The 21,632-nt window shown below is 37.9% G+C and overlaps 1 protein-coding gene across 8 annotated transcripts in view; it reads right to left on the reverse strand.

Moving 5' to 3' along the window:
* Positions 1–21,632, reverse strand: part of RIC8B (RIC8 guanine nucleotide exchange factor B) — a 116,979-nt gene that overhangs the window by 68,262 nt on the left and 27,085 nt on the right. For all 8 annotated transcript variants that reach the window (XR_004039298.2, XR_009565579.1, XR_004039297.2 and 5 more), the window contains exon 3: positions 7,738–8,346. Coding sequence is in view for 4 of the 8 variants with exons in the window: in XM_030856169.2 (XP_030712029.1) it covers positions 7,738–8,346 (609 nt within the window). In the remaining 4 variants the exon portion in view is untranslated. The remainder of the gene's footprint in view (positions 1–7,737; positions 8,347–21,632) is intronic.

Below are 21,632 nucleotides of genomic sequence, written 5' to 3' on the forward strand. Positions count from 1 at the left end.
AGCACGCCCATACAACCAGCATGAAAACAAAGCAACACCAAGATTGAGAACCCCAGAATTGCCCTCATGACCCCTTCAAATGACAGATCTGCTCTTCAATTGTAATTCTAACATTTAACATCATGGGTTAGTGATTTTTGTTGTCACAAATTTTAAGTGAATGGAATCATAAAATATAGACCCTTCTGTATCTGGTTGTGAGATTCATCCATGTTGTTGTGTACAGGTGCAGTTTGTTCATTTTCACTGCTTGAGAGTGGTGCTATTCAAAGTGCAGTTTGTGGACCACTACTGGTCCACACCCTGTTTGCCACTGATCTGCAAAGTCATGAGTACAGAAGGTACACCTGAACATTTAGAAACTTTTCAAGCAGTCTGACCTTGTGTGTAATATTGTATTATACAAGAGTTCCATTCTGACAGCTAAGGAAAGAAATCTGGTCCCTCACACTTAGGTTAGGAAAGCACTGCTGGCCACATAGCACAGGGAGATCAGCTCGGTGCTTTGTGTCCACCTAGAGGGATGGGATAGGGAGGGTGGGAGGGAGACACAAGAGGGAGGAGATATGGGGATGTATGTATATGTATAGCTGATTCACTTCGTTATAAAGCAGAAACTAACACACTATTGTAAAGCAATTATACTCCAATAAAGATGTTAAAAAAAAAAAAGCAAGCACTGCTGAATACAGTGAGTATATTACAATTCACTTATCCATTCTGCTCTTGATGGACACTTGGACTATACTGAAGAGTGCTGCTATGAACATACTTTCTTATATGTCATTTGGTATGCTGGGTCGTAGGGCATATACATATGACAGACTTTAGAAGGTACTGCCAAACAGTGTTTCAAAGTGTTTATACCAGCTTACACTCCCACCAGTTGCTCTACAGCTGCGCCAACACTTGGTATTGTCAGCCTTTTAAATTTGTCATTCTCATGGATGTGCAGAGATTTTATTATGCATTTTCCTGATGACTGATAAAGTTGAACACCTTTTCTTATGTCTACTGGTCATTTGGATAGCTCTTTTATGAAGTGCCTGTTCAAGCCTTTTGCATATTTTTCTATAGGGTTAATTGACATTATTTGTAGGACTTGAATATATTCTAGTAGAGTCCTTTATTGCATATATGTGTTGAAAATATCATCTCCCATTTGGTGGCCTGTTTTTTACTTTCTTCTCTTGATGAACTAATTTTAATTTTAAGACCAATTTGTCAATTTTTCCTTTATGGTTTGATCTTTATTTTGTCCTGTTTTAAAAATCTTTGCCTATTTAAGAAATTTTTGACTTGTTTAAAATAAAGTCATGGGGCTTCCCTGGTGGCGCAGTCGTTGAGAGTCCGCCTGCCAATGCAGGGGACACGGGTTCGTGCCCCAGTCCGGGAAGATACCACATTGCGGTGAAGCGGCTGGGCCTGTGAGCCATGGCCGCTGGGTCTGCGCGTCTGGAACCTGTGCTTCTCAACGGGAGAGGCCACAACAGTGAGAGGCCCGCATATCGAAAAAAAAAAAAGTCATGAAGATAATCTTCTGTTTCTTTCCAAAAGCTTTATCATTTTACCTTTTACATTTAAGTCTCTTATCCATCTCAAATTAATTTTTCTGTATGGTAATAAGGTAGGGATTTAAATTCATTTTTAACTGATTAAAAAGCCCACCTTTTCCCCACTGCAATTCAGTGTTACCTGTATCATAAGTCAGTTGACTGTATATGTGTAGGTTTATTTCTAGATTCTTTATTCTATTAGTCTGCCTCAATAAATATTTGTTGAATGAGAGCTATCATTTAAAATGTCTTACTTAACAAAGGTCAGAGTGTACACTATTTCCTACTATTGGTTGTTCTGCTGGGTGACTTTACATAAACAATTTGAACTCTTTGATCTTTAGTGTCCTCATTTGTCAAATGAGATTAATGCTCCTCCTATCTTACACAGATGCTTGAAAGAGTAAATATAATTGCTCTTTTTAAAACAATACACAGTTTATACAACTGTCATTTACTTCTTCATGAGCTAAGTTTTTTTTTTTTTTTTTTGCGGTACGCGGGCCTCTCACTGTTGTGGCCTCTCCCGTTGCGGAGCACAGACTCTGGTCGCGCAGGCTCAGCGGCCATGGCTCACGGGCCTAGCCGCTCCGCGGCATGTGGGATTTTCCCGGACCGGGACACGAACCCGTGTCCCCTGCATCGGCAGGCGGAGTCAACCACTGCGCCACCAGGGAAGCCCATGAGCTTAGTTTTTTTTTTTTTTTTTTTTTTTTTATGAGCTTAGTTTTGATATCTTTAGGGCATCAACAGTCTCTCCTCTGTAATCCTACTATCTCCAAAGGTTGAGAAGGCAAAAAAATCCCTAAGACAGAGGAGGAAGAAAGAGAAAGCAAGCAGGCTTGTTGTGACAGTAGAAATCAAAATGAGATAACACCAAAAGAGAGGTAAAAACTCATGAAACTCTTTGGGATCTTTGTTGGGGGGGAGGGAATCTTTTTATACAGGCTTTGTTTCTTATTCATAGATTCCACTACTGTACTATTGCTTTCTTCTCCTGTGCAACCTGTGGAAGATTTTCACGTTTGTTTGGTAAAGGTATCAATATCCTCATACCTTTTTCATTCAACACTTCAACCAATCTAATCAATGCCTGAGAAAAAAGTCTGAAAGGAGAATACCTCACACCAATGAGTCCTAAACTGGTTTTGTTATCCCAGGGTAGTTCTCATTACTTCAAGAAGGTTTAGGAAACTTGTCTTATGAAAATTCAATTTCAATTCTACACAAAGTAAAACACAAATACACACTCAACCACAAACGTACACATGCACTCTTACTTGGAAATATAGCTATACATCAGGTAGTATTTCACCCTATGTCTTACCCTTGCCATTTTGCAGTTATTTGTCCTACTAAATTGCGTATGTTCCTTGCAGGCAAAGATTAAGTATTCCACCTCCACATCTTTTACATTTAACATGGTGCCGGGCATAAAGTAATAAATGCTTTTTGAATTAACTTACAAAAGGAAATATAAATATTATAAAATAGTGTGCTGTATCTCCAAAAAGGCTAGAATCTGCTCTCTAAACAACGTTATTAAATGTTTTAGGTTTCTAGAAAAATTAGTAGTTTTGAAAATTTAAAAGGTATCATAAACTTTCCCTCCTCCCTGTCACTTTGGCTATTTCTCTTATATACTTCCACTATACAGATAGCAAACTGTATCACATTTTATTTCTCATAAAACAAATATTCATTGAACACCTACTCTGTGCTAGGTATGTTGCTTAGCAGAAAGACTATGCCAGTGAGGTCAGACATACCCCCAAAGATCAAGAATATATGGCATTTGTAGCATCTGTGCACTTCTGAGTTGATTCTTTTTTATTTTCAAACATATAGAAAATATAGAGAAGAATAGTAAATAATGTGACAAACAGTTATATATCCATCTGTTTACATGTCTGTTTTTCCTATGAGACTGTTAGTTCTCTGAGGGCAGAGATGCTTTATATTGCATCTTGTGTGCCTAATACAGAACTTTGCACATATTGGGCACTCAATAATAAATGTTTGTTGAAAAAATGACTCAGTTAAAAAACATGGTACAGCGTGAAGCTTTATTTTTAATTAAATAATGTCAAGTCCTTTTTTCACACTTCCTTCAAAGTCTCTAAAATCATTATGGGGCTAATCTCTTCTGTTACGATGTGACATTCCCAATTAACTCCTATAGATACTCACTGTCTTATCTCACTCAGATAGCATCCTTTGACTACTCAGATACTTGTACTACTTCTCTGTTTGCACTTGGCTGTCTGGTTCTAACATGTGTGTTGGTCCTTGTATTTTCTCATTACATTGCATTGATACCTAGGAAGCACTGCAGAAGGGAATGTGTGCTAAGTAAGGGATCTCTAGAATAACATGCTTTCCTCCATGAACAGGGAGATTTAGCAAAGTGCTGAAGCAAGAAGACGACAAGACCATTCCCATTAACTTTTCTAGAACTGATTTGGGGTCCTATAAAAGGAATAATTTGACTTTTTTAAACATACTACCTTCAGGAAAGGGAGAGAAAGATGGAGGAAGGCAGGGAGACAGACTGACACCACATATGGAAATAAGGCCAGCTACATTTCCTAATGAATGGAAAGGAATCTCTGAATTAATATGCTTGATGGCATTGGCTTCCAGGCAGGAATTTAACATTGAGGGATGAACCTAAAATGAACAAATCACACTAATTTGCTAAACCTCAAAAACCCTAATTTTCTGTTTTTTTGTAAATTGTAAATGAACAGTCATAAAAATACCTACTGAAACAGTTAAAACCAAAACCAAACATCTGCATTTTCTGTGACAACTGAGTTGTAAAGTAGGTAAAGATTTTAAAAAGTGAAATGCCAGGGGTTTGAGAGGTGTAAACTAGCACTATTCTTCTGAAGGTCAGTTTGGTAATACATATAAATTTAAATACATATGATATACACAAAAAACCCTAAAGTTTTGAAAAACCCTTTGGCCCATGAATTTCAGGAATTTATCTACAAAGATTTTACAACAAGAAAATTCACCGTGTATTACTATGTAAAACAGCAAACAACACAAATCTTTACACATAGGGGATTTGTTAAAGGTTGATAGATCCTTATGAAGGAATACTCTTTAAGTATTTTTATACATATACTTATGAGTATTCTTTCATAAAGATTTATTATCTTTATGAGAAGAAAGTGGTTGTTAAAAATTTTTTTTGGTTGCAGAACTCTTTTTATATCCCAAATGAAATCCAGTTATGACCTAAATTTAAAGAAAAACAATAGCAACAGCAACAATCAAAGGTGCTGGGTTTTTTTGGCCATGCTGTGCAGCCTGTGGGGCATGTGACATCTTAGTTCTCCTACCAGTGATCGAACCCCTACCCCCCTGGAGTGGGAGCGCAGAGTCTTAACCACTGGACAGCCAGGGAAGTCCCCAAAGGCGCTCTTTTTAAAGAAAGGGTGGGGAACTTGAAACACTGTCCACTCATCCCCAGAGGTTACTCCTAGGAACATTATGGCTTCAAGGAACACACTGTGTAATCCACTACTCTTCAAGAACATTTATTGTGGGAAAAAGAGCAAGATGATAAAATGACTGCATTTTTTGTAAAAAAAATATATATATATATTATCTTTGAATGGTAGGTTTATAGGTAATTTGTATTTTCTTATTGCTTGTATGCTTTTTTCCTTTAGATCTGCAGTATTATTTAGCATGTATTATTTTCATAAGGAAAATATTATTTTTAAGTCTATATTTTAAAGTTGGATTCTTCTGTACAGTAAGCTTTCCATATCCCTTTATTTCAGCTGGTATTTTAAGGTATTAACAATTCTTTAGATGCTTGCTCAACTAGAGAAAGATGTCTTTTATCTGACAATCAAGGAGATATTAAAATTCAGGTAAATGGACCCTTACTGGCAAGTTTCTCTACATCCTTACTACAGATTTCCCTTATGCTAAGTTATGTATACCTCAGTAAAAAGTACTCTATGTTCTGATTTCTGTGTCTTTTCACATGCTGTTCAATTTCTGTGAAATGTTTCATACTCCCATTCAAATAGCCAAATCATTCTCAGTCTTCAGATCTCAGGAGAGACTTTCAGGGGTCTTCTCTAACTATACTAAGTATTCTCCATCATTGTACTGTTTCTCTCCTAGTACTTAACACAATTTAAATTATATATTTGTTTACTTATTACCTATATCACCAATAAAACTGAAGTCTGCAGAGACTATGTGTATTATTTGCCAATATATTACACAACGCCTAGCATAATACCTGGCAATTGTTCATAAATATTTGTTGACTGATTTACTAAATGCTTGCTAAAATTTGAATTTAGAGACTTATGGAGACTCAAGTGGTTTAAAATAAGCTTTCCCACACTCTTGCCTAAGTGGGTTGGCAAGGTCCTGTTTTCAATACTGTTCACAATTTCTGATAACTTCAATAATAGCCCAGAGTCATATTAACTAGGCACATTTTATAATGCTTGTATAAAGTGATCCATGACTCACGAGAGTTCTGTTGAGATGCCTGCTTCACGACTACTGATCCTTTATCATGTATCTTTTGGAAAATAAACATTCTATGATACAGAATAAGTATTTGCCACTTCAACATTTTCTAAAGCTTCTTCCAGCCCTGCTATAAATTATAATTGAAGCACACTAATTAGGGCTAATCTCAATATACTGATATTTATTACATATCATTCCATACATATGCTGATGTGTGGCCACTGAACTATAAACCCTTTCTGTCAGGAATCTGAAGAGCATAAGCTACTATTTGGGGCACAATTTAAATAACAGGGGCTCCAACAATGGCAAACCAACAGTCTCAGAAGAGCTCTTGCAACTAAATGGAGAACTTAAAAACACCAAAACAAACAGTGTAAGAAAAATAACCATAGAAGGTACCAAATAAGCATAGAGACATAACATTTTAAATACTTCCAAATATTTGGTTTCAAAGCATAAATGGAGCATGTGGGCTTTCCACATCTTTTTCTGCCAAGTCCCAGGAAAAACTGACCATACTACAGTCATCTAAAACAGCTGTTAGGACTGATCTTCAAATATTTGGTTTCAAAATATAGACCTATTTGCACTTTAAAACCCAGATGCCTGCATACTCCTACTATAGCACTGCACTGAGATAATCCTTTCAAAGTAGGCTGCTGGCAAAAACAGATCTTTATTCATGGTAAGAACTGCTTCAAATGGACACAGCAAAATGTTAGCCTAAGTCCTAAAGTCAATTGTCAGAAAAGATAATTTGCTCTGGCACCAAAATACTTTTCTTTTCTTTCTTTTTTAAGGCAGAGACTAAATTTTATGAGTTATTTAAGGTTAAATAGAGCGGGTAAATGTGAAATGTTAAGATTCTAGAAGCAAGGGAAAAAGTTTATGTCCAGTTTACTTAAAATTATTGACTTCCTTAAACTAAGCTTCTTGTTTAGCATATTGTTCTTGTGGGTACTCAAATTTAAACTATCAAATCTGCCTCACTTTGGGTTGCTAGAAGGTCCAAGCCACAGAGAAGGATCTTAGTCTAGCAATAAGTCAAGTGGTTTAAAATAAACTTTCCCATATTCTGGTATAATTATACTTGTTTTCTAGGACTCTGTTATAAGCATGGCTATCTAGTTGTCCTACACTTCTGATAGTTATCTAACACTACAGAGTAACGGGTTAGGAGACTAGGATGATAGGTGATAAACAGTGTCTTTTACTCTACTGAGCAGACATCAATTCTGATTGATCAATTTCAACTTGCCTGAATATCTTTGTTTCTTTAAGACTGCAGGCAATGAAAATGCCTATACCTTTATGAATCACATTGTTTTGTTTCCCTTTAAATCCATCATTTAAACCTTGTTCCTGAAAGAGGCACTTAAAAAAAAAAAGACACATGATAGTACAACTCAGAAAAGGAACTGTATTTGGCGTCTTACAAAACAGTAGTCAATCTTCACCCTATTCTTCTGATAAGTGTTACACAAATGGGAAGAATAAGAGTTATAATGGTTAAGAAATGTATCTTGAGTCATTTAACTGATTAATGAGGGAACTGGAAACTTTTTCCATTTCCCTACTTAGCATTCGTCTCTGGCAGGCAGCTCTAAGGACACCCCAAACCAATGAAATTCCAAGTAGATAAGAATATTCTTCTCAACCTTACCTCTTTATGCACCTTCCAACTGTCTACCGTCACATTGAAGAGAGCTTTGAGGGCCTCAATGGCACAGTCTGTCTCCTGAGGTGAGAGAGGAGGTCCATTACGGTCTATGGCCGATTCATATTCATCGGTCCACTTGATGCTAAAGGCACTTTCCAAGATCTGGGTTAGCAGCGGTAGTCCTTGGAGCTCATAGCGCAATTGTGACCTGATGTCGGTGTGCAAAAGTGACAGGACGAAGAGCAAGCGCAAGTCAAAGCACTTAATGTCATTGATAAACTTTCGGTCCTTGCACTTTCTCAGGAGGTTACAGAGCTTTGCAGCAAGGTTAAGTTCCAGGCTGAGCTGCTGTGCCATCTGACTGTTGAACACTATGTTACAAAGACATTTTAATGACTCCACAATAACTGGGAACTCTGACACCTTCTCCAAAGAATCATCCGACTCATTTAGCTTGGCTAGTCGCAGCAGTATCTGCATATTTTCCTTAGTTGTTACAGGAACTAAAACCTTTTTGTCTCTGGAGAGAATGCGGAGAACTTCAAGGCAGGACACTTGACATGTTGTTGGGATGTCCTTTAAAAGGACTTTAAATATGCCTTCACAGAGTTTCTGGAAAACAAGAATGAGTATGAAAAAATCATTATTTGGCTTAAGTGATTTAAAACAGAATGTTTCTCTATCAGTGTATTTAACTGCAGTTCAAGATCTGGCTAGAAAAGGTTTTTACTTTTTTAAAGTCACAGAATGTTAGAACTGAAAGAGACCTTATATTTGGTGTACTTCTTTTACTTTACAGATATGAAAACTGAGGGCCAGAAAGGTTAAGTTACTTGTATGGGGCCAGAGTGAATTAGTGGGGCTGCAAAAGATAGAGTATAGGTTTCCTAATTTCCAGCCCAATATTCTTTCTATAAAATCACTTATTCTCTTTTAAACTGACTAGTTTCAAATGTCTTATATGGCTTTGTTCTCAATGAATTTTTAACATCAGACTACACATACTATCAGGATAGAAGGTAATCATCTGAATCATAGCTGTTTCCTTCCTGGAAATAAAGATTAGTGCCTTGAGAATTGGTTCACAATTGGCTACAAGTATAGGCTCTCATAAAAAGACTTAAAGAAGTCTGCATTTCTGCCCAGTTTCAGCTGTGCTATTTCTTCTGAGTAGTACTACTGCAGTAGTCCCATGTTTTATAAACCTTAGAACTCTCTTTAGCTAACGTGTAATAACATTTAATCATCAAATGACCCCAGAGATCTTTTGCTGACAACACTGATAAAAATTATTCCAAGTGTTGGGTTCCAAAGAGGGCTCAGCTAGCATATATGATGCCTTTGAGTCAACTGCAAAAAGGTGCCCCTCTCCAGGCTAACTGCAAAAAATGTTCCTACTGGGTGGACAAATTACAAAACAGCCCTCTTCCTCTGGGCAGCCCTGTGCCAGGACACATGGCTTGGGAAGCTCAGAGTGTGGGCAGGATCTTAAGCTTCCCTTTGTTCTCTTGGTGTAGGGCACAGATTACACAAATATATGCAGTAGTCCTGGTTCCAAATTTTGCTACCACTATCTCAGAAACAACTCTTTATTTGGACCCAAAGTGTGCTCTATCTTGAATTTTTTGAAAAATAGTTATTTCTGTCATTGCCAAATTTAAGAACCATTGATAATTCTCTCAAAATTCAATGTCCAGCTTTCTTCTCCATAAACTGCAGATCTGGGTCTCTGAAGCTCAAACCTTATATGTGCAGCAAGCAGATATAACCATTCCACTGCTGACCATTTCTATACCCATTACATTTTATAAAAATAACAGCAGCAACAACTATGACCAATACAAGGTTTTACAAAGTTTCTATTAACCTACCGTCAGACTTTAACTTTTTTAAAAAGAGGCTATCTGTGGGTCAAGCATTATGATCTTGGCAGGAATCCTAGGCCATGTGCATCTTCTCAGTACATCTGAGTCAAACAGCTATGGAAATGTCAATTTTATTTTTTTATAAATTTATTTATTTTATTTATTTAGTTTTGGCTGCATTGGGTCTTCGTTGCTGTGCACGGGCTTTCTCTAGGTGCGGTGAGCAGGGGCTATTCTTCGTTGTGGTACACGGGCTTCTCATTGCGGTGGCTTCTCTTGTTGCAGAGCACAGGCTCTAGGCACACAGGCTTCAGTAGTTGTGGCATGCAGGCTCAGTAGTTGTGGCACGTGGGCTCTAGAGTACAGGCTCAGTAGTTGTGGTGCACGGACTTAGTTGCTCCACGGCATGTGGGATCTTCCTGAACCAGGGCTCGAACCCATGTCCCCTGCATTGGCAGGCGGATTCTTAACCACTGCGCCACCAGGGAAACCCAGAAATGTCCATTTTAAATGTACTATGCTCTCTAGATGGAGGTGGGAAGGAAATTAACCTAACAAGCTAAAAAAAACTATCCCTGGGACTTCGCTGGTGGTCCAGTGGTTAAGACTCTGCGCTTCCAATGCAGGGGGCCTGAGTTCGATCCCTGGTCAGGGAACTAGATCTCGCAGGGCACAACTAAGGCTCGGGGCAGCCCAAAAAAAAAAAAAAAAAAAAAAAGGCACTCTATCCTTTAACATACCTGATAACTGGAAGGGACTTCCATTTAATGTTTTAATATCATTGTTAAAGCATTTTTTTCATGAATGCAGTTTTGTGGTGGAGGAAAGTATAATGTGCCTATTATTAAAAATATAAAAAATGGGAAATTTTCTCCAATTTCAGATCTTTCACACCCAAGACAAAAAAAAAATACCTTCTACATACTATTTCCTATGTGGTATATTCCTGGGTGGTGGAGTGAAATAACCTTTGCTCCCATACAATTTTACCCAAGAGGGAAATTATCTACATTCCTAGTTAAGAAATACATAATAAATATGATATTATAAAATACTATATATGTGAATTTGGAGTTCTACATATCTAATAAAACACAGAAATCTTTTTTTTTTTTTTTTTTTTGCGGTACGCGGGCCTCTCACTGTTGTGGCCTCTCCAGTTGCGGAGCACAGGCTCCGGACACACAGGCTCAGCGGCCATGGCTCATGGGCCCAGCCGCTCCGCTGCATGTGGGATCTTCCCGGACCGGGGCACGAACCCATGTCCCCTGCATCGGCAGGCGGACTCTCAGCCACTGCACCACCAGGGAAGCCCCTAAAACACAGAAATCTTTAGCTCTTTTCTTTCTAAACCAAAAACAAGAGCAACAATAAAATCCAAAAACAAAAAAAATCTGTGGGTAATATGGCTTCTTTCTTCCTCCACCTTCAGACTCAAGAAAGAAAAAAAGCAAAATATGAATACAAACTGGCATAGCCAAGGCTATTAGCCAAATGGACTGTTAAACTCTGGGACATAAGAAGGCTACATAAAAGAAATTAGAGAGGCCTATAAAATTTATAGTTAAAAATTGCCTCATCTAAAGGCTTGTAGGAGATCAGCAACCGAGACTGTTTTAAGCACAGTTTTCAATCATAGTTGTTTTAAACTCATCATAGTTGATGTCATTTCTCATCACAGACTTGCCCCACATGACAACAGTTAGGTAGCTTTTTGCTGTAATGTCCCTTGAAAAGTAATGCCACTTCTTGGACAATGACCTCTCCCTTTTTTGTATTACAACTTAAAAAAAATCAGACATAAAAATATAACAAAGGAATAGTTAACAGACACACTCATCGCTATACTCCATACGATCATTTCTATTCAGAGAATATTACAAAGAACAAATAAACCATGTAACACATCTGGATGAATCAGAAAGTTTTGCTTTGCATATGAACACCAAGCAAGACGAGGTAGCATTCTTTACGATTACCCCATCTGTTGAGTGCATGCGCGACTACTATGTTTCAAAGGTGCTCCTGTTTCACCTTTATTTTGCCCTAATGATATTTTCCTGTGCTATAACTTTTTTTCAGTTGATTTTATTCTTCCTAAAACATGCTCTGTTCTCTTCAAACACTTTCCATAGCTCCCTGTTGCCTGCAGAATGCAGCTGAAATAAGCTCAGTGCCCCCTTTCCTACTGCTGTCTCCGTCACACACATACCCTCCTTCTCCTTTCTTTTCCAAGTGCTCCAAAGGGATTCCCAATCCCCTGACCATATGTCCTGAACCTTTCTCCTTCCATTCTCTCTGCATGGCCTACCCTGTCCCCATTTCCACCAGTCAGGACCCCACTCTTTTTCTAAGGTTTAATTTGAGGACTAAGGGGTCTAGAAGACTCCGCAGCCACTCCCTCCTTTGCTTTCTTTCTATACAGCACTTAGTTCCAACAAGCAGTTAGTTCCTTTTTACAGAGTGAGCTGTTGGGGCATCTCACTCCTTTTCCAGGCTCCCTGAGAACAGAGGCTATGTTTCATCTGTATCCCAGTGGCTGGCCCAGGTGTGCTACAGCTGTTTTTAAGTGCAAGATAACCACAAACTCCCAAAGATTACCAGCTTTAAAGTCTACCACCTGACTCTCCAGCCCCTTCCAAAGAATAACTCCTTTGTATTCCACCACCAGCCACCTCTATCAAGTCTTCTCTTCCTCATTTTGCAAGTACAATAACTCATCATTACATAACATTTTAAGTGCAAACTGTTTTTATTTACTTTCAAAGTATTTATTTATACAAACTTGTTATCATTGTTCAACTGATATATTTTTAAATCTGAAACTATTTTGGTATCTTAGATAACCATGGAACACATAATTTTTTTTTCCATTAGAATGGATGGAAATACCTTCTGAGTTAAAAACTTTTCCCTTAGAGGTAGGTTTTCAGGAATGAACTAAAGTCATAAAGCAAAGCTTAGGTGTGCTTACAAAGTATAATTACTTCAGAGAGGCTGAGGAAAAGCCCTTTTAAAATGCTCGTTAGCTTAGGAGCCATGGCTATTTCCAAAAAGTTAGACTGCAAGACCCAGCAGCAGAGACTCAAGATTGAGATTCTCAATGTTAATACCAGGTATTGTCAAAAATTTTTGGTAGTTTTGGGCTTCCCTGGTGGCGCAGTGGTTGAGAGTCCGCCTGCCGATGCAGGGGACACGGGTTCGTGCCCAGTTCCGGGAAGATCCCACGTGCCGCGGAGCGGCTGGGCCCGTGAGCCATGGCTGCTGGGCCTGAGCATCCAGAGCCTGTGCTCCGCAGAGGGAGAGCCCACAGCAGTGAAAGGCCCGCGTACCGCAAAAAAAAAAAAAACTTTTTGGTAGTTTGCTCCGGAATGGAAACCCTAGAGTATACTACAGTAATGGTTCGCAAACTTCAGCACGCATGATAATCACCTAAAGGATTACTTGTTGTTGTTGTTAATTTTATTGAAGTACAGTTGATTTACAGTGTTAATTTCTGCTGTACAGCAAAGTGATTCCGTTTTATATATATATACATATATATATGTATATATATATATTCTTTTTCATATTCTCTTCCATTACGGTTTATCACAGGATACTGAACATAGATCTCTGCGTCATACAACAGACCTTGTTGTTTATCCATCCTGTATATAATAGTTTGTCTGCTAATCTCAAGTTCTCAGTCCTTCCCTCCCCACCACCCTCCCCCTTGGCAACCACAGTCTGTCCTCTGTGTCTGTGAGTCTGTTTCTGTTTCGTAGATATGTTCTTTTGTGTCGTACTTTAGATTCCACATGTAAGTGATGTCATATGGTATTTGTCATTCTCTTTCTGACTTACTTCACTTAGTATGATAATCTTTAGGTGAGGATTGTTGAAACACAGATTGTTGTACTCACCTCCAGAGTTTCTGATTCAGTGGGTCTGGAGTGAGGCCAGAATTGGGACTTTTAACAAGTTCCCAGTTGATGCTGTCACTGCTGGTTCAGGAGCCACACTCTGAAAACCACTAAACTACAACCAACAATGGACTGACATAACTTGGATGTTCGGGGCCAGGGGTTAACTGACAGTAGCTGACCAGATAAGCACAGAAAAGTAGGCAGAGCTGAAAGCCATTAACACAAATACCTTAACTTCTCCTCAACTGTCCTAAAGATGTATAAGGGTGGCAGGAATAGGAATGGGATGTCATTATCTGGTCACATTACCTTTCTTAAATGTTAAAAATCACTAGAGGTGTGAAGTGTATTACTTAAGATCAGTGGTCCTGGGCCTAAAACTTGTTCAACTTACCATGGATTCTAGAACCAGAACAGTGTTGTGATTAAGACCAGGTGTTCTGGATTTAAATTTCTTGTGTTCAAAGGCTGGCTCTTCTACCGTCTTCTAATGGTGTGACCTTGGCAAGTTACTGACTTCTCTAGGTCTCACCTACTTTAAGACTTAAATGACATCACACATGTATAGTATTTACAACAGTGCCCGGAATGTGTTAAGTGCTCAGTACTGGTTATCATTTATATATTATTATAAGGTAAAAATCTCAAAGTCCTCAGTTTAGCTTTTCCACCCTGCTTTTTGAGTTTTCTTTTTCATATTATTCACCAATCAAACCCTCCTCTCTAGTTGTATTCCTTTCGAATTATCTCATATAGAGCTTTTTTGCTTTCTTACCATCTCCCCTCTACCTGCATGAGTCTTTCTCCCTCTTTGACTATTTAAGTTTTAACCATTCTCCAAAGCTAAGCTTAAAATTAACTTTTGATATAAAGTTCTTCCTAACCACTTCAGCCCCCAATGTTCTTCCCCTCCAAGGAACACCCAAACCAAAATTTGTAGCAATCATTGGTGCTTAGTACATTCTTCCTGTTTTCTTTTTATGAGTTTGCCTCAACTACTAAAAGCTCTCTGAAGGTGGAAAGCACATCTTTCTTTTATGAGAGAAGAAAATGTACTATAGTGGCTTCTGAATCAGAAAAACCTGGTTTTAATTCCCAGCTTCACCACTGTGTGATTCAGACATTATTTTACTTCTCTGAGTCTCACTTTCTCATTTGTAAAATGGGAATAATATCACTTACTTCTCAGAGGGCTGTCGTGAAATAGACTCTGGGACGTAATAAGCGCTCTTTGAATTGTGACTATTTTTGTTTTATTTCTTCATAATCCTTGTAGCCCTCAGCAGAGAAATTAGAACACAGTAAGCACCCAAAATATAAACTGACTGTACTAAGAAGTTCCCTGAATTTAAAGCATTAGTAGAAGTCTATTAATGTTGTCTTGACACTTCTCCTTTCTAAGAAGGAAAGAGAGAAGTAGTAAAGGCTATTCTTGTGATTGTACTGGTTGGATGGTTTGCCCCATGGCATAAAATAGTCTTTTCATACAAGCAGCAGAAATTATTTGTCTTCATATAAAGTTCTTTTTTCTGAAGAGTTTAAATTACTTAAATATATATGTTCTTTAAAATGTAAAATGCATCAAACTACTGAAGAAAATAGAAAAAACATTCATAATTATACTACCTAGTATATTTTATATGCAGCTGACAGAAGGATTTATCCTTAATCTATTTGAGTATCAGTAACATGCATATTACTTCAGCCTACACAGTCACAATCATCATGTGTATATAATCTTGTTTTCTGTCTTAAATTTAATTTTTAATGTAATTATAAGCATTTTCCACATTGCTATAGAGCCCTTATAAACATAATATTAACTTGATGCAATATTAAATACGACTCCTGCTCTCAATAAGTCTTTAGCATGAAATACAGCAGAGTTCAGAAAAAGCAGTGGACTTAGCATCAGAAGGGATGACTTCCTAATTTTAATAATTATAGTAATATTATTTGCTTACGTGCTTTATAGTTTACAAAAAAACTTTCATATATGTTCCTCAATCTAAGGAATGCTTACTGAACATTTACTATATTATTCTTTAAACGACTGCCTAAGGACACAACTAAGAAGTAGAAGGCCAGGACTCAACTGAGATCATCTGACTCCAGTATGATTTCCACTGTAAGTCCATGATCATAATATAGCTGTCTCTCATTTGTTAACTGTGACCTTCAGCATGTCACTTTATTAGGTTTTCTTCTTCCTCTATAACACGCATTAAAACTCTTTAAGGCAATCTTCTTCCAGCTCCAGAATGGTAGGCTTTTCACTATGAATCTGTAAAACTAGGATTAGCTTTCGCTTTAACTATGAAACAAGCAAAATATGCTATGATGTGTATGTGAGGATTCAAATGATCTATCATGATTTATATATTGTCCTAAAAGTATATAATTGATGTATAGAAATAATATTGATTTCTAAAAATATTTATAAAAAGAGAAAAGTCATTTTTGTTTTGTTTTGTTTTTTTCCCATATTTTATTGATTTGAGTCCTCTCCCTCTTTTTCTTGATGAGTCTGGCTAATGGTTTATCAATTTTGTTTATCTTCTCAAAGAACCAGCTTTTAGTTTTATGGATCTTTGCTATTGTTTTCTTTGTTTCTATTTCATTTATTTCTGCTCTGATCGTTATGATTTCTTTCCTTCTGCTAACTTTGGGTTTCGTTTGTTCTTCTTTCTATAGTTCCTTTAGGTGTAAGGTTAGATTATTTATTTGAGATTTTTCTTGTTTCTTGAGGTAGGCTTGTATAGCTATAAACTTCCCTCTTAGAACTGCTTTTGCTGCATCCCATAGGTTTTGGATTGTTGTGTTTTGTCATTTGTCTAGATATTTTGTGATTTCCTCTTTGATTTCTTCAGTGATCTCTTGGTTATTTAGTAACGTATTGTTTAGCCTCCATGAGTTCATGTATTTTATGGTTTTTCCCCTGTAATTCATTTCTAAACTCATAGCTTTGTGGTCAGAAAAGATGCTTGATCTGATTTCAATTTTCTTAACTTTACCGAGGCTTGATTTGTGACCCAAGATGTGATCTATCCTGGAGAATGTTCCGTGTGCACTTCAGAAGAAAGTATAATCTGCCGTTTTTGGATGGAATGTCCTATAAATATCAGTTAAATCTATCTGGTCTATTGTATCATTTAAAACTTGTTTCCTTATTTATTTTCATTTTGGATGATCTGTCCATTGGTGTAAGTGAGGTGTTAAAGTCCCCCACTATTACTGTGTTACTGTCGATTTCCTCTTTTACAGCTGTTAGCAGTTGCCTTTTGTATTGAGGTGCTACTATGTTGGGTGCATATATATTTATAATTGTTACATCTTTTTCTTGGATTGATCCCTTGATCATTATGTAGTGTCCTTCCTTGTCTCTTGTAACATTCTTTATTTTAAAGTCTATTTTATCTGATACGAGTATTGTGACTCCAGCTTTCTTTTGATTTCCATTTGTATGGAATATCTTTTACCATCCCCTCACTTTCAGTCTGTATGTATCCCTAGTTCTGAAGTGGGTCTCTTGTAGACAGCATATATATATGGGTCTTGTTTTTGTATCCATTCAGCAAGCCTGTGTCTTTTGGTTGGAGCATTTAATCCATTCACATTTAAGGTAATTATTGATATGTATGTTCCTATTACCATTTTCTTTTTTCTTTTTTTTTTGCAGTACACGGGCCTCTCACTGTTGTGGCCTCTCCCGTTGCAGAGCACAGGCTCTGGACGCGCAGGCTTAGCAGCCATGGCTCACGGGCCTAGCTGCTCCGCGGCATGTGGGATCTTCCCGGACTGGGGCACAAACACGTGTCCCCTGCATCGGCAGGCGGACTCTCAACCACTGTGCCAGCAGGGAAGGCCCCGATTACCATTTTCTTAATTGTTTAGGGTTTGTTTTTGTAGGTCCTTTTCTTCTCTTCTGTTTCCCACTTAGAAAAGTTCCTTTAGCATATGTTGTAGAGCTGGTTTGGTGGTGCTGAATTCTCTTAGCTTTTGCTTGTCTGTAAAGCTTTTGATTTCTCCATCGAATCTGAATGAGATCCTTGCTGGGTAGAGTAATCTTGCTTGTAGGTTCTTCCCTTTTATCACTTTAAGTATATCATGCCACTCCCTTCTGGCTTGTAGAGTTTCTGCTGAGAAATCAGCTGTTAACTTTATGGGAGTTCCCTTGTATGTTATTTGTCGTTTTTCCCTTGCTGCTTTCAATAATTTTTCTTTGTCTTTAATTTTTGTCAATTTGATTACTATGTGTCACGGTGTGTTTCTCCTTGGGTTTATCCTGTATGGGACTTGCTGTGCTTCCTGGACTTGGGTGGCTATTTCCTTTCCCATATTAGGGAAGTTTTCAACTATAATCTCTTCAAATATTTTCTCCGGTCCTTTCTCTGTCTCTTCTCCTTCTGGGACCCCTATAATGCGAATTTTGTTGCGTTTAATGTTGTCCCAGAGGTCTCTTAGGCTGTCTTCATTTCTTTTCATTCTTTTTTCTTTATTCTGTTCTGCAGCAGTGAATTCCACCATTCTGTCTTCCAGGTCACTTATCCATTCTTCTGCCTCAGTTTTTCTGATATTAATTCCTTCTAGTGTATTTTTCATTTCAGTTATTGTATTGTTCATCTCTGTTTGTTTGTTCTTTAATTCTTCTAGGTCTTTGTTAAACTTTTATTGCATCTTCTCGATCTCTGCCTCCATTGTTTTTCCGAGGTCCTGGATCATCTTCACTCTCATTATTCTGAATTCTTTTTCTGGAAGGTTGCCTACCCCCACTTCATTTAGTTGTTTTTCTGGGGTTTTCTCTTGTTCCTTCATCTGGTACATAGCCCTCTGCCTTTTCATCTTGTCTACCTTTCTGTGAATGTGATTTTTGTTCCACAGGCTGCAGGATTGTAGTTCTTCTTGCTTCTGCTGTCTGCCCTCTGGTGGATAAGGCTATCTAACAGGCTTGTGCAGGTTTCCTTGAAAGCCAAGTTTTACAAAGAAAATGTCTTTGCTTACAATACAGACATAGTTAGTCTACTGTACTCTGGCAACCAAAAGTTAGAAAACACCTTTAAAAAATAATTAATTAATTAATTTTTGGCTGTGTTGGGTCTTCATTGCTGTGTGTGGGCTTTCTCTAGTTGTGGCCAGCAGGGGCTACTCTTCGTTGTGGTGTGTGGGCTTCTCATTGCGGTGGCTCCTCTTGTTGCGGAGCACAGGCTCTAGGTGCGCAGGCTTCAGTAGCTGTGGCGTATGGGCTTAGCTGCTCCGCAGCCTGTGGGATCTTCCAGGACCAGGGCTTAAACCTGTGTCCCATGCATTGGCAGGCAGATTCTTAACCACTGTGCCACCAGGGAAGTTCCCAGAAAACACTTTTGAGACGAGTACTACTGAAAAGTATCTGCAGATTGGTACCAGTTCACATACTGTTTGTTCCCAGACCATGCTGAGATAGGTTCGTAAGTTGAGATAGGTGTAAAAAGTTGAAAGTATGTATTCAGAAACCTTTATAGTGATTTGACTTTGCTATGACATCCAAGGATGTGATTATTTCTTTAATGATTCATTTTCACTGTATTTTTAAAAGTACTGGTCTACCACAAATTAGGGAAAAATTAACAAACAAACAAAAAACTTGGTCCTTCATCACAAATAATGTGAGAAGCACTGTTCTAGCGAATGCATTTTATCCTGTATAAGTTTTCTTCTAGTATATAATAAAGGCAGAAAAACTAACTAAGATCCCAGACTAATGAGGAAATAATATAAAGCCTCATAAATATACTTCCTAAGAGTTTGTTTAATTGTTAGGCATTGTGGTGAAAAGTGATAGATGTTCATCAAATCCATTCTCCCTTTCTTAAATAGTAACAAAACTGTGGCAAGTCTCACGGCTGCCTAGCTACAGCACGCTCCTCAGCTCTTCTTCATGACCATATGACTGAGCTCTTGCCAGAATGTGTGTGGACACATTGTATGCCTTTTTCAGGTTTGTGTCATTAAGACAGCAGGCATGCCTTCTCCCTTTTCTTGTCCCCTTCTGCGCCCAGAATCTGGAAGTGGCAGCCCCAATATAGGCTAGAACAACGCTGAATGGCAAAGAATGACTTGACAAACTTGTAAAGAAACTGGGTCACTGAATAAACTCATGGAGCAGAGCTACTCATCTGCATGGTTGATCACCTCAGGACTGTTACTTGGAAAGGTAATAAACACCTACAGTCCTTAAATCACTTCTTTCTTGGGGTCCCTTTGTTGCAACAACTTAGCTTTAAATTTAAATAAGAATGCACTTTTGAAATATGCCCCATCGATGCCCCATCCAGAACCTCTTATACCATCATTCCATAAGTAACAGAAATTATATTTTGCCTCAATGATTAAGCAACTACTCTCTATATCTAATACCAAGAGTTAGACCAACTTGGCCTGGTCATGCCAAGTTGTTCATTTGCTCATTGTTCAGTTGTTCATCTATTCGCTCATTAAGAACTCACCAAGTGTCTATTTAATAAAGCCAAGATAAAATGGGTATGATAGTATCTACTTCATAGGATTGTTGGGGGAATTAAATGAGATAATGTGTATGTGCTACCTTAGAATAAAATAAATACTAAATAAATTTATGTGCACATACATTGTAACTACAATGTAGGTGCTATATATATAGTATTACCATACACTTTAGTAAGATGCTACGTGGTATAATAGAGAATATGAGTTGCCAAGTGAGACAGACTTCACTTTGCTATTTATTACCTGTGAGATCTGGGCAAGTTATTTGTTTTTTCTGAGCATAAGGTTTGTTACGTGTGAAATGGGATAATACCCTATGTGTTACAGTGTTGTTTATTAAATGAGAGGATGGTACACAGTAACAGGCAAAATTGTACATTTCTAAGAACAAGACCTCTAATTAAACATCTCAGCCAATAGCAGTGTCTTGAAAGAGGCTTGTTTTCTGATTGAAATAATAAGCCTACATGTACATCTGACATCTAGTTCTCTCTCCAACAACAGTGCTTACCAAAAGGATTTAATGTACAGAGGTTTTCAAAAATCTTTATTATTAGTTGGTGAAATTCAGGTAAAGATTCATAATTTAACTTAGAATAAAAATGGGCCAATGACTAGGGACTTCCCTGGTGGACCAATGGTAAAGAATCCACCTTCCAGTGTAAGGGACGCAGGTTCGATCCCTGGTCAGGGAACTAAGATCCCACATGCCACGGGGCAACTAAGCCTGCGTGCCACAACTACTGAGCTCATGTGCCTCAATGAAGAGAGCCCATGTGCCTCAAACTACAGAGCCCATGCGCTCTGGACCCTGTGTGCCACAACTACAGAGCCCACGCGCCCTGGAGCCCACGCACCACAACTAGAGAGAAGCTCGCACGCTTCAATGAAGACCCTGCGTGCCGCAAGTAAGACCTGAGCCGCAACTAAGACCTGATGCAGCCAAAAAAAAAAACAAACAAAAAAAAGGGCCAATGGCTGAACAACCAAATAAAAAATGAAACAACAGTGCACAGAGAAAGTGAACACTGCAAAAGACAAGGACTAAACTAGTGTCTGTTTTATTTATAAGAAACAGGAAAATGCAATAACTTTCTAGTTCAAGTTGGAAAGAGGGGCAGAGTACACACATAGCACAGGCAGTGAGTTCAACTTGGCAGTAACCCTACCATAACTACAGGCCAGAAAAGAGTCAAAGAGCCAAGAAAAAAAATGAGTGTAATTTCCAGAATCAGAATATTAAGAGTTATAAAGGGATGTAATGACTACTTAATATCAACAAACACTAGCAGTGCAAAAGGTTCTACTAAAAAAATGGGTTTTGTGAGAGAATAAGTCTGGGAAACTTATTAAAATATTAAAGATTCTCAGATGAACTATGAAAAAGAAACCTGTTTAACTTTTAAAAGCTGATATTTCCTTTATTTATTTGAATCCTTTCAGAAAACAATACCTAATAACACACACAGCATTAGGGGATATTTATTTTATAGATATGAAAACTAACTACCATGGAGGCTAAATGATTTGCTTAAGGTAGCACAGAAAGCTACAATTGGAAAGGGGACTAAGATTATTATTTGACTCCCAGTCCTACTCTCTTTTCATTGTACTGATATCTGGT

Source organism: Globicephala melas, chromosome 10 (genome assembly GCF_963455315.2).
Source record: "Globicephala melas chromosome 10, mGloMel1.2, whole genome shotgun sequence".
NCBI lineage: Eukaryota > Metazoa > Chordata > Mammalia > Artiodactyla > Delphinidae > Globicephala > Globicephala melas.